The sequence below is a fragment of the Taudactylus pleione genome, unplaced genomic scaffold (assembly GCF_031769625.1).
Source record: "Taudactylus pleione unplaced genomic scaffold, aTauple2 ptg001691l, whole genome shotgun sequence".
NCBI lineage: Eukaryota > Metazoa > Chordata > Amphibia > Anura > Myobatrachidae > Taudactylus > Taudactylus pleione.
Genome location: NW_028286088.1, coordinates 289,723 through 303,867, shown reverse-complemented (window position 1 = coordinate 303,867; position 14,145 = coordinate 289,723). Strand labels below are relative to the sequence as shown.

The following is a 14,145-nucleotide window of genomic DNA, read 5'->3' as shown; positions in this document are numbered from 1 at the left end:
CAGTACACACATAGCACACACACACAGAAGCAGTACACACATAGCACACACACACAGAAGCAGTACACACATAGCACACACACACAGAAGCAGTACACACATAGCACACACACACAGAAGCAGTACACACATAGCACACACACAAGCAGTACACACATAGCACACACACACAAGCAGTACACACATAGCACACACACAAGCAGTACACACATAGCACACACACACACAAGCAGTACACACATAGCACACACACACACAAGCAGTACACACATAGCACACACACAGAAGCAGTACACACATAGCACACACACACAGAAGCAGTACACACATAGCACACACACACAGAAGCAGTACACACATAGCACACACACACAGAAGCAGTACACACATAGCGCACACACACAGAAGCAGTACACACATAGCGCACACACACGGAAGCAGTACACACATAGCGCACACACACAGAAGCAGTACACACATAGCGCACACACACAGAAGCAGTACACACATAGCGCACACACAGAAGCAGTACACACATAGCACACACACAGAAGCAGTACACACATAGCACACACACACAAGCAGTACACACATAGCACACACACACAAGCAGTACACACATAGCACACACACACAAGCAGTACACACATAGCACACACACACAAGCAGTACACACAGAAGCAGTACACACATAGCACACACACACAGAAGCAGTACACACATAGCACACACACACAGAAGCAGTACACACATAGCACACACACACAGAAGCAGTACACACATAGCGCACACAGAGAAGCAGTACACACATAGCACACACACACAAGCAGTACACACATAGCACACACACACAAGCAGTACACACATAGCACACACACACAAGCAGTACACACATAGCACACACACACAAGCAGTACACACAGAAGCAGTACACACATAGCACACACACACAGAAGCAGTACACACATAGCACACACACACAGAAGCAGTACACACATAGCACACACACACAGAAGCAGTACACACATAGCGCACACAGAGAAGCAGTACACACATAGCGCACACAGAGAAGCAGTACACACATAGCGCACACACACAGAAGCAGTACACACATAGCGCACACACACAGAAGCAGTACACACATAGCGCACACACACAGAAGCAGTACACACATAGCACACACACACAGAAGCAGTACACACATAGCACACACTCAGAAGCAGTACACACATAGCACACACACACAGAAGCAGTACACACATAGCACACACACACAGAAGCAGTACACACATAGCACACACACAGAAGCAGTACACACATAGCACACACACAGAAGCAGTACACACGTAACAAGAAATAATGCGAATTACTTACAGTATGAAGTATTGCAGAACATATATAGGGATATCGGCCATATAACCATTGCTGTATGTGCAGTCGTAGTACGCACAGTAGCAGCAACGACTGAGCCCAGAGGATCGGTGTCGCTGTAGGCAGTGGAGAGGAGATGATGGTATAAGTAAGGGGAGGAAAGGAACATGAGAGAAAGGGCCCTGCTCGTGAGAGCTTACAATCTATAGGGTTATACCTCTGTATACTGTCCTCTCGTATTGTATAGATATGCTCATTGCTTATGTTTCTCTCCCAGGACTCTCTGCATCATGTTGAGCTTTGTAACCCTCCTCGCCGCCCTCTGCGCTGTGGCTCACAGTAAGTACAGACCCGGGTAACACGCAATGTTATAGTCATCTGACCTCGGTCCTCAAGGCGCGATAACAGTCCATGTTTTAAGGATATCAATGCTTGAGGGCATATGGTTATTAAGTCACCTGTGCTCAAGTATGGGTATCCTTAAAACCTGGACTGTTAGTGTGCCTTGAGGACAGATGTTAGGATACACTGTCATATCTACACATATAACATAAAGCTGTAATGGTTGTGTCTGTACATAGAATTTTTGAGAAATGTTATTACTGTGTATGAACTATGGAAAGAATTTTTATTTTTTTTCGGATTTTTTGTCTGTTCATTCCGGCATCACACAAAAACTACGGGCTGAATTTGAATTGCGTTTTCAATACTGTATATCTTAGTCACCTAGAAAGAAAGTGAGGTATGTATTATCTCACTGTGACATCAGGGAGAGGAGCAATAAAGGAAACACCAGACGCTGGACACGCGGTGGGTGCAGTGTGCAGGCTCCTCAAGCCAAAAATGACTAGATGTATATAAATATACATTTTTGGGGACCGTATGAACTATGGAGACAAATTTTTTTTTGCAGCATTTGCACAGGCTCCTCATGTCTTAAATGACTATAAGTATATAAATATATACACACAAATAATACTTAGAGGGCGCAAAATGTCTAAATGTTTTTTTTTTTTAATATATCGAAAGATTTCAGATGTTTTATAATTATCACTGAGTGCTAACAAAATGTCCCTCTCTTCCCCCTGGGCTGCTTAATACTGTCTGTAATAGAGGGTGATATTATCTGACGATCACCAAACCTAGAACTACTCCTCTATAAATGACGGTGCCCTCCTCCCCCTCCGCAGTCCTGGCAGTACAGGGACAGTGACTTCTGGTGGTAGTCACCCATGAAAGTGGGACTTAGCACTTTAGAAGTAGATGCAGAGGACAAGTCCCACTCAGCCTCAGCACAAGAGGAGGTAATATCCTGAGACTCTTCTGCCAGCTGTTCCCTGCCAGTAACCAATCCATTACTGAGAGCACATGGTTATCACAAGGATCCGGTTAGGTCAGAGGTTCCCAAACTTGGTCCTCAAGGCACCCTAACAGTCCAGGTTTTAAGGATATCCATGCTTGAACACAGGTGACAATTAGTATCTCAGTTAATTTGATTTAACCATCTGTGCTCAACCATGGATATCTCTAAAACCTGAACTGTTGGGGGGGCTTGAGGAGCACATGTGGGAATCTCTGGGTTAGGTTATCCTCTGTAACAATGGCCTAAACTAATACAGGGCCTGATTCACTATGGATCGCAACTGCGAATGCAATAGTGATTACGCACGTAGTCTCCCTGCGATGGTATGCGAATCCTCTGCGATCGCTATTCCCTCGCAGCACAACATGAGGACGCCCACCTTACTTAGCACACATCCGTTATGTTTAGCAAGACTGCGAAACCACCGGTACCATCGCAGCCTCACGCACACTGGCACAAGCTCTGACCTTACTCAGCACTTGCTAACCTCATCGCACGCTATGAGTGCTCAGCCTGCGTACAGCATCACAGTGGCTAATTTTTCGAAGCAACTGCGTCTGAAAGCACTGCATTTCGCGGACCCCCCCCGTCACCTCCTACAAACGGCACTTCCTGTCAATCACTCTGCGATGGGTCTGCACAGTCTCTGCGGCTGGTTCACGCACTGCGATGCATACGCAGAACGAAACAAACGTTCGATTGCGTGCATAATCGCAGTTGCGTACGGTAGGGAATCAGACCCATAGTCTCTAAACACTTTTTTCATTCACTGAAGCAAAAACACTACTAAGACACGTACTAAAAATTGCATTTTGGTGCAGCCAATCAGAAATGTTTTTTTCATCTGTCCGGCGCACATTAAAGAATGAAAGGAAATCTCTGATGAGATGACTTGGTTTAGTGCAGATTGTGACTGGATGGAATCCTCTATATACAGCCATTAGAGACCTGATAGGATCAGAAGTCGCTGGGGCAGTTATCCAGTGAAATGTCTCAGTCTTCATCCGCAGGTTGCCCCACAATCCTCACAAAGGCTCAGTGGGGGGGGCGTGCCCCCACGTGTAGGGATGCGATGACCACTCCTGTTACATACGTGATCATCCACCACACAGCCGGCGCGTCTTGCTCCAGCCAGGCTACCTGCATCACTCAGACCAAGATCGTACAGGACTATCACATGGACAGCAACGGCTGGTGTGACATTGGCTACAGGTGAGTGGCGGCATTACTGGGTACATGAACTCAGTGGTGCCCGTCGGCCGCCAATAACCCCTTTCTCTGTCCACAGCTTCCTGGTCGGAGGGGACGGCAGCATATTTGAGGGCCGTGGCTGGACATCAGTTGGTGCTCATGCTCCAAACTACAACTCAAACTCCATTGGTATCAACTTAATCGGAACATTCACAAGTGAGTTGGGTGGGGCTTATCCTATAATTATCCACATACAGATAATATGCCCCACCCCTACCATTATCTATAGCAACCCACTGAAACCGTACACGGTGACAATCCCATGATGTAGAGGAACATTAGCGGAGAACCATAGTCTCCTAACTAACAGTTACTTATATAACGTCAGACACTTTACAATTGGGAACAAAAGAGTAATAGAACAAGACTGGGTATTGCAGACAGACAGAGAGGACAGAGGGTCCTGCTCACACTCTATAGGGAAATAGCGATATGATACATATTGCAGAGCGGCCCAGCAGCCCGATGGCAGAGGTTCTTGGTGGGCTCTATGATCCGGTCAGTGTTGGCCTGGGGTCAGTGGGCTGTGTGTAGGAAAACATATATGACGTTATGTGTGGGTTGTATGATTCGGTCACACAGTAGTGTTGGCCTGGGGTCAGCAGTCTGTGTGAGTGTAGGGGGAGAACATATGTGACGTTATGTGTGGGCTGTATAATCCGGTCACACAGTAGTGTTGGTCTGGGGATAGCGGTCTGTGTGAGTGTAGGGGGGAGAACATACAGGACATTATGTGTGGGCTGTATGATCCGGTCACACAGTAGTGTTGGCCTGGGGTTTGCGGGCTGTGTGAGTGTAGAGGGAGAACATATGTGATGTTATGTGTGGGCTGTATGATCCGGTCACACAGCAGTGTTGGTCTGGGGATAGCGGTCTGTTTGAGTGTAGGGGGGAGAACATACAGGACAATATGGGTGGGCTGTATGATCCGGTCACACAGCAGTGTTGGTCTGGGGATAGCGGTCTGTGTGAGTGTAGGGGGGGGACATACAGGACATTATGTGTGGGCTGTATGATCCGGTCACACAGTAGTGTTGGCCTGGGGTCAGCGGGCTGTGTGAGTGTAGAGGGAGAACATATGTGATGTTATGTGTGGGCTGTATGATCCGGTCACACAGCAGTGTTGGTCTGGGGATAGCGGTCTGTTTGAGTGTAGGGGGGAGAACATACAGGACATTATGGGTAGGCTGTATGATCCGGTCACACAGCAGTGTTGGTCTGGGGATAGCGGTCTGTGTGAGTGTAGGGGGGGAACATACAGGACATTATGTGTGGGCTGTATGATCCGGTCACACAGTAGTGTTGGCCTGGGGTCAGCGGGCTGTGTGAATGTAGGAGGAGAACATATGTGATGTTATGTGGGGAGGTAATTGGGTAGAATAGTTTATGGAGGTTATGTGGAAGGTCCGGGGACTTGATAAACTGCGTGAAGAGATGAATTATTAGGGAACGCTGGAAGGTTTGGAGACGAGAGTAAAAGTCTTGTGCATGGAAGAGCATTCCACAGAGTGGGTGCAGAACGATGTCCTGTGACTGGGAGCAGGAGATGCTTGTGGATGAGAGACGCAGATCTTGGGCAGAGCGGAGAGGTCGGGAGATGTTATGAGATAAGTGAAAAGTTGTATGTTGGTGTAGTTTGGTTAATAACCTTATGTGTAAGTGAAATTATTTTAGATTGAATTCAGTAGAATACAAGTAACTAGTGATGGAACTGACAGAGGAAATTAGCCCCGCAGCTGCATTCAGAATAGATTATAGTGGTGAGAGTCTGTTTTGGTGAAGACAAGTAAGAAGACTATAGAACTAATTAATGCGGAGATAATGAGTGCATGGATTAGAGTTTTTGCAGTTGCCCATATGTATCATCCAAGAGTCTATAGAAGCACACTTGGCTGCGATAAGGAGTCCGGATATACATGGATTATGTCTCTGGGTGTAGCATGCTGGTGGGAAAGTGATGAGATTAGGAAGGACGCAGGTGTCCATATGTGAATGATGTGGACGGGAGTGAATTCCACATTGGAAGTGTTGTCTTGCAGGTCTAGGGGAATGGACTGAGGGCATTTGATAAGTTAACCAGTCAATTAGGGGGATGTTTAGTAGGTGAAAAATTAGGTGGGTGGTATTGGAAATTTACAAGCAATTAAGTGTTAAACTTGTAATGTTCTCTAGAAGGTACAGTAGATTGAGCCAGTACAGGGATTTGTAGGTCAGCTGGGGGAGATGTATCTAGCACAGGGGTGGGCAATAAACACCCCTCCAGCTGGTTAACTACAAATCCCAGCATTCCTTGCAAGTTTTAGCATGACCAAATAGCAAAACTGTCGCAGGGCATGCTGGGATGTGTAGTTCTACAACATCTGGGGGGCTGCTTATTGCCCGCCCCTAATCTAGCAGATCAATGTCCAGAACTACCATGAGATCATCATATGAAAGTCTATGAAGGAGAACCACCATGAGACCTTCACATGGAGATCTATGAAGGAGAACAACTGGGACCTTCACTTGGACATCTATGAAAGAGAACCACCATTAGACCATCACATAGACATCTATGAAGGAGAACCATTATGAGACCATTACATGAACATCTATGAAGGAGAACCACCATGAGATGGAAGTCTATGACGAAAAACTACCATGAGATCATCACATGAACATCTATGGAGGAGAAACATCATGAGACCATCACATGAACATCTATGAAGGAGAACCACCATGAGATGGAAGTCTATGAAGAAGAACTACCATGAGACCACCACATGAACATCTATGGAGGAGAACCATCATGAGACCACCACATGAACATCTATGGAGGAGAACCATCATGAGACCATCACATGAAATCTATGGAGGAGAATCATCATGAGACCATCACATGGACGTCTATAAAGGAGAACCACCATGAGACCATCACATGGAAGTCTATAAAGTAGAACCACCATGAGACCATCACATGGAGGTCTATAAAAGTAGAAGGTTGCTATAGTACAGATAATGAAAATGGGTACAGCCTTTCATTTTCCTGTTATGTAGTTCAGTGACAGCAACGAAGAATATTCCCTTACAGCCAGTATCTCCAGCCGTCAGAAAGCCATGAACGCCAATTACATTTACACCAAGACGTTTTCACGATCCACAATTGTTTCTGTATAATAATCTAAATTTTTATATATTCTTCCATAGACTTTTCTCTCTCATCTCCAACATAGAGGCAGCTAAAAGTGATAGCACTTGACCCATTTTGTTTTAACTCTATTTCAGACACCAACCCGACCACCGTTGCCCAGAATGCTGCCAAGGACCTCATAGCCTGTGGCGTCACCAGTGGCTACATCAAGTCTGCCTACATCCTGAAGGGGCATCGCAATGTCACTGCCACCGAATGCCCTGGAAACACATTCTACAGCACCATAACAACCTGGCCAAACTTCCAGGCTTAAGATCCCATCCTGGTACTGAGACTGTACAGGACACACCTGAGGACCTGGTCACAGGAGAATATTTATGAGTAAAACATGGTGCCACAGTGAGCACTCCTGGGGTGCCCTTTACACCCTCCCTAAATACTGGAAACAACCTCCCATTATATCACCAGAAGAAATTCTAAGCAATAAATTGTTGTGAACTGAGCCTTGTTTTTGTCTGAGCTGGTTTCATGGCTGGGTAAAATGCACATAGGCAGGGCCGGCTTAAGGTTTGTTGGGGCCCCACGGCAACTAACTTTAGGGGCCCTCTACCAATGAAATTGTCAATGCTGGTGATGTTATCACAAAGTGTAAATACTCGCTACACCACAATGTGTTACAACACACTGTAGTGTCCCCAGTTCACATTATGCCATAATGCCCCCATGATGGTGATGTAGCTATGTGTGGGGATCCCCCAATGTGTGGGGGCCCCTAGGGGATCGCCCCACATGCCCTGTTGTTAAGCTGGTGCTGAACATAGGTGAGAGAGGCAAGCAGCCGCCCGCAGGTGTGGTTTATATGTATGCAAAAAGTATGGTGGTCGCTCATTTCAGCTTAATGACATAGCACAGGTGCTTGTAAAGGGCGGGGTTTACACTTCACCATAGAAAACATGTATGTAACTAATACCTCTGAATCTCTATCATCATGTATCATATCTACAGTGTGCTGGAGGGAATCTTTTTTTCTGTGGTTTATATGTATATTTAGGTACAATCACTGATGTCATGATGATAGGGGAAAATTCTGCGTTTTTAAGGGGCTAAAACAATCTACGGAAAGACACAGAACTCATATAAACTTGTTCTTGAGAGTTGAGTGATACAGTGGTGCTTGAAAGTTTGTGAACCCTTCAGAATTTTCTATATTTCTGCTGAAATTTGGCCTAAAATTACCTCAGATTTACACACAAAAAGTAGAATAAGAGCCAGACAAAACAATTAGACATGCTCATTTTTTTAGAAAATGATCTAATATCACATGTCTGTGAGTGGCAAAGGTATGTGAACCTTTAGGCTTAGTAAATATTTTGAAGATGAAATTAGTCAGGTATTTTCAATCTATGGGACGACAATCAGGTGTGAGGGGACAACCTGTCTCTTTAAAATAACAGGGATCTATCAAAGGGCCTGATTCACTAAGGATCGCTATTCTGCTTGTACACACACAGCGCAGTTGCTAATATCAGCGGTGATATGTAAATGTTTGCATTCGCATTGCGATCACAGCCTGACATAAGGGCGCCCACTTCCCCTTACTCACATCCGTATACTTGGGCAACATAGCGAAATAATCAGTAACATCGGACCCATACACACAGTTACGGCAGGTCAGACCTCACTCAGGAATTGCCGACTTCAGCGCACGCTATGAGGCCTCAGGCTGTGTGTCATGACACCGTGCCCAGCCTGCGCTCAGATACGCCAACCTGACATAGCTGGGTGGTTGTGACGTGGGTTTTACCTAAGCTGCTACCATGAAGAGTATTAAAATAGTGCCCTTATGTTCGCCAGACACTTAAATCTCACTTAAACTCACAGTGACTGCACAAATATAGCATGGGCCTCTCCAGGCCGTGAATTCATTAGAGCACAGAGGTAACGCTGATAAAGGTTTAAGATTTATTGAGAAATATCTCCAGGGTTATATTACAGGGAAAAATAGGTAAATAAACAAGACATACATACAATTGCACAGGATGATTTAAAGTAAAAGAAAGGGGCGTGGCCTAACTGGCAGAGTGGACAGACGTGGCTTTATACAGCTCCTGCCTTACCTGTCCTTTATAGAGAAGAGCCTGCGTCTTACCCACTTGACACATCGCTGCTCAGACACCTGTGGGAGCCCACACCACCCTGGCTCCATAGCCCGGACTATTGGAGCGATTTGAGCCCCCTGCTCGATTGAGGCCTACTTCTCCCCCTGAAGCTGCGGCCTCGAGTTTGGAGCCTCCGTGGTCCGCGGGTTGTGCCTCCGCTAATGTTGCCGCTCCTGACCCCAGCTATCTTCCGGGGTGTGCCGCTACCTTCCTCCGTGGGGATCCTCCGGTGAGTGCCTCTCCCACTCCGTCTTATAAGCCCCCTGGACACCGCTTTAAGGAGCGCTATTTTAATCGCGGCTGCCGCCGCCGCTGGCTCCTGCTGGGCCCCGTGAAGTGACACATCAGCCCACAGCTCTTTCCCCTTTGAAGAGGCTTTAACACTGGGCTCTGCCCCACCGCCCTCCTTGGTGACCATTTAAGGGGGTCTTGCAAAGCCCTGCAGGCCGCACGGATGTGTCCCCCTGGCTACATGTACACAGCCTCCAGCCCCAACTGAAACCTATAACACCCCTCCCAGTCCATACTCACTATAAGTGTGGGTTGTTGTCTCCAGGGAGTCGTCTGCCTTCGGGAACATTCTGAAGAGATGACTGGGCCTTCTTTCTCTGTATAACCCTCTGTGGTGTCCGTTATCCTGTTTAACTTGTGCTGGACTCAGTAATTATTCTCTATTACAGTGTTCTCTGATCCAGTGATACTGGTGCTCCCCCCGGTGGTCATAGCTTTTATTGCATGCCATAACAGCACTTGGCATTAGATTTATATTTTTCACCTTTGTCGACAACACTTTTGAGCGATATTTATGTAAAAAGGGCTCTTAACCACAATGACTGTCTCTAACATACTACCATGAAACAAGGCGTTATACATCCATAATGGCTATATAATAATCCCCTGGCCTCTGGGGGTTGGTGATCGACTGCCTCAACTTTTCATATGACATCGTAACATTTAAACGAACGTTTACTGCCTATCATTAACCTACATTTTCAGCTACCTATATGCCATGGGCAAAACCGGGAAATCTGCTCACAAGAAAGAGACTCCTCATCCTAGAACAGAACCATGTCAATCTGACCTACGTCCATTTCTCTTGCCAACTCCTGCTAAACAAGACTCTATCTCTGACTCAATAGCATCTTCACCAGATCCATCAAATCCTCCTAGCCCTATGTCAATGGAGACCCCAGCAATGCAATCCTCTGCAAAGTCCAACAATGACATACAAGAACTTCTGACATACGTCAAGACATTACCGACAAAGTCAGACATCCAAAATACTCTTCGTCAGGAATTGGCGTCTGTTAAGCAAGATCTTTCTTTACTGTCGGACCGCCTTACGTCCCTAGAAGATAGTCAAGAACACACAGATTCCTCTTTGTCTAAGTTGACAACAATAGTTGCCCAACAATCAAGGGAACTACTCTCGCTTAAAACCAGAATGGAAGACTTGGACAACCGTGGCCGAAGAAATAACATACGCGTCAGGGGCTTGCCTGAGGATGTCCTCCCCTCGAACTTAATCGATGCTTTAACAAAGATTTTCAATGAAATTCTCGGCAATAACCCAAACGACAAGCTACAATTTGACCGAGTACATCGAGCTTTGCGGCCGCGTGGCTCCTCATCCGACCGCCCGAGAGATGTAATCTGCCGATTACACTATTTTGCCCAAAAAGAGGAAATAATGCGGAAAGTCAGGCAACTAGATGGTGTGGATTTTAATGGCGATGTTATTCACATCTTTCAGGACTTATCGTGGCATACTCTGCAACAGCGCCGAGCTCTACGCCCACTGACTGATGAGTTGCGCAAACGCCAATTAAAGTACAGATGGGGATTCCCCTTCCACCTGCAGGTGACTCTCTCGGGCAAATCGCACACTCTCTATAACCCCTCTGACCTATTATCCTTTTGTTCTGCTCTGGGCCTTCCGAAAATTGAAACTCCTGATTGGAAAGAACCATTAGCTCAATGGGACTTGCCCTCAACTGAATCACGGCCTTCCTCTTGGCAGACGGTCAGGAATCCTCAACGTCGAAACAGGTTTTCCCCAGATCATTCCGCAGCAGAAGTTACCTGATTGTGTATTTCCATTTCCCTTTTCTAGGATAATGTTCACTATAGAGAGCTAATTTATATTTAATATTGACAGTGTTATATTTTCCCATAATGTAATGTTCACTAAACTTTAATATGTCTTGATGTTTATATCTAGAGTTTTATACCTTGCTAACCTTTTGAGGTTGAAGTTGACACCAATCCCCTGTGCCCCCTCACCCGCTTAATGTATATTACTACTGAGACTTCGGACCATAATTGTTGTTCCGTGGTTTCAGTCGCGGGTTTTTCAGTATTGTTTATCTTGCATATCTTGTTAATGTCTGTTTTTCAATGTTGTTTTCTTTTTTTTTTCTTTATTTGTTTTTTCTTTTTTTTCCCTTGGGTCTTTGAATGCCATTATTTCTTTGCCATCCATAATGTCCCTGCCTACTAAAATTTTAATCTCCTCCGTCAATGCCCGAGGATTAAATTCTCCAGAAAAGCGTTCTCAAATGTTGCGCGCTCTATGGGCAAATAAAGTTGATGTAGCACTGGTTCAGGAAACACATTTTAAAATTGCAGCGCGCCCTCAGTCTTTGTGTGATAGACATTATTCTGCTGCCTATTATAATAATAACCCAGAGGGGAAGTCGAAAGGCGTCGCAATTATTTTCTCACGCAAACTCCCCATTTCTGATGTAAACATACATAGATTGATTCCGGGTAGACTCCTCTTACTTACATGCCACATATATAATCGGGTCTTCACTTTCATCAATATTTATGCTCCCAACAAGGGCCAATATGATTTTCTCCGGTCTGCAATGGATATGGTTGACCCCCTACTTCAGGGTATTGTTCTTTTGGGAGGAGATCTTAACTGGTCCTTAGACCCCTCACTAGATATATCTAAGGATGCGCCTAGGTATCCCCTTGCTAAGTACAAAAAAGTCAAGACTTTGTTTCATAATTACCAACTGGCAGACTCCTGGAGGACATTATATCCCACGGGCCGTAACTACTCCTTTTATTCCCATCCTCACAACACATACTCTCGCCTGGACTATCTATTCCTCAGCCATAGACACCTCCACATGCTCGCTGAAGCTGACATTGGGCCAATAACATGGTCAGATCACGCTCCGGTCTCATTGACGTTGATCCTTCCACATTTTTCCTCTAAACAATGGACGTGGCGATTAAATGAATCCCTCTTACAGGACACATACTGTAAAGCCGAAATTGATACTGCGCTATCTGACTATATTACCCACAACGACTTACCAGAAACCTCCCCAATCTCAATATGGGAAGCGCACAAGTGCGTTATCCGTGGTAAGCTTATTCAATTGGGCTCCTATATTAAAAAACAAAAATCCGCACAGATTTCGACCCTTTTACAACAAATTAAATTACTAGAGGCGTCGCATAAACAAACCATGTCTAAAGAGGACTATCATAAGCTTATGGAATCTCGTAATATTCTTAGCAAATTACTTTCGAACAACATACAGTTGTCCGTTAAAAAGTGTAGAAGTCGCTTTTATCACTGGGGTAATAAGCCGGGACGTCTTTTGGCTAGAGCGCTGAGAGCCCAGCGAGCATGTGGATTCATACACACACTTAAGGATAGTGGGGGAAGGCCTCAAGTTGAAACCTCTAAACTTGCAGAATGCTTCCAACAATATTATTCTTCTCTTTATAACCTACCTAATACTAATCCTGTATCCTCTAATCCTCTTACTTCACAAAACGTTCTTGATTATTTGGCTTCCATTTCCTTTCCTACTATCTCACCTCTAGATAAGCTGGCGTTGGAGGTTCCATTCTCTGTGCGTGAGCTAGAGTTAGCATTAGCCTCTTCACCTACGGGAAAGTGCCCTGGCCCTGACGGCTTAACCATAGGTTATTACAAGAGTTTCCAGAATAAACTAATCCCTATGATGTTGAAGGCTTTCAACCATATCTCAGTGGAATCGCAATTTTCTAAACAATTCCTAGAGGCACACATCTCAGTCATCCCCAAAGCTGGTAAGGACCCCTCCCTGTGTTCGAGCTACAGACCCATTTCATTATTAAATATGGACCTTAAATTATATGCCAAGCTAATAGCTAATAGGCTAAACCCCCTCATTCCTCAGCTGATACATACTGACCAAGTCGGATTTGTTAAGGGACGGGAGGCACGTGATAATACCACAAAAGTCCTCAATTTGGTACACTTTGCTACTACTCAATCAAAGATCCCTATTATCCTACTCTCCACCGACGCTGAAAAAGCGTTTGATAGAATTAATTGGTCTTTTATGAGGTCTGTGCTGGTACACATGGGATTGGGTCCCGTGACACTGCATAGAATTCTGGCCCTTTATTCCTGTCCTTCGGCGAGGGTGAGGGTCAATGGTGAGCTGTCTGGATCTTTCTCCATACACAATGGCACGCGACAAGGCTGCCCTCTGTCGCCATTGATTTTCATCCTTTGCATGGAGGCTCTGGCCGGATCTATACGCGCCAATCCACTTATTTCTGGGATTATGGTAGGTGAACAGGAACACAAACTGGCTCTTTTTGCGGATGACCTATTGGCTACTGTTTCCCACCCGGTGACGTCTCTGCCTCACTTGATGCATGAGTTTGACCGTTTTGGAAAGTTGTCCAACTTTAAAATTAACTTCACAAAATCTTGGGCCTTAAATCTGTCTGCGCATGCTTCTGTAGTTTCGGGTTTGCAGTCGGCTTTCCCATTCCCTTGGCACCCTTCTCATATTACCTACCTAGGGGTTAAAATTCCTAAAAACATGTCGCATCTCTTTAATATTAATTTT

General features: G+C 45.4%; 2 protein-coding genes across 4 annotated transcripts in view; one reads left to right on the top strand and one right to left on the bottom strand.

Annotated features, from left to right (window-relative positions):
- The window catches only part of LOC148439573 (peptidoglycan-recognition protein SC2-like), a 41,524-nt gene extending 31,511 nt beyond the window's left edge, over positions 1–10,013 (bottom strand). For 2 of the 3 annotated variants that reach the window (XM_088464559.1, XM_088464560.1), the window contains exon 1: positions 9,806–10,011. Coding sequence is in view for 1 of the 3 variants with exons in the window: in XM_088464558.1 (XP_088320684.1) it covers positions 9,806–9,854 (49 nt within the window). In the remaining 2 variants the exon portion in view is untranslated. Of the gene's footprint in view, positions 1–9,805 lie in introns of all 3 variants that reach the window. The other variant, XM_088464558.1, reaches the window with a different exon arrangement.
- LOC148439574 (peptidoglycan-recognition protein SC2-like) lies at positions 1,652–7,564 on the top strand. Its single transcript, XM_088464562.1, has 4 exons — positions 1,652–1,710; positions 3,745–3,946; positions 4,023–4,141; positions 7,250–7,564. The coding sequence occupies exons 1-4, from the start codon at positions 1,662–1,664 to the stop codon at positions 7,426–7,428; spliced, it is 549 nt and encodes a 182-aa protein (XP_088320688.1). The 5' UTR covers positions 1,652–1,661; the 3' UTR covers positions 7,429–7,564.
- Positions 10,014–14,145: the final 4,132 nt, after the last annotated feature.

Coding starts and splice junctions, on each gene's coding strand:
- LOC148439574 (XM_088464562.1), top strand. CDS start 1,662: ATGTTGAGCTTTGTAACCCTCCTCGCCGCCCTCTGCGCTGTGGCTCAC. Junction 1,711..3,744: donor CCTCTGCGCTGTGGCTCACA/GTAAGTACAGAC, acceptor CTTCATCCGCAG/GTTGCCCCACAATCCTCACA. Junction 4,142..7,249: donor CTTAATCGGAACATTCACAA/GTGAGTTGGGTG, acceptor ACTCTATTTCAG/ACACCAACCCGACCACCGTT.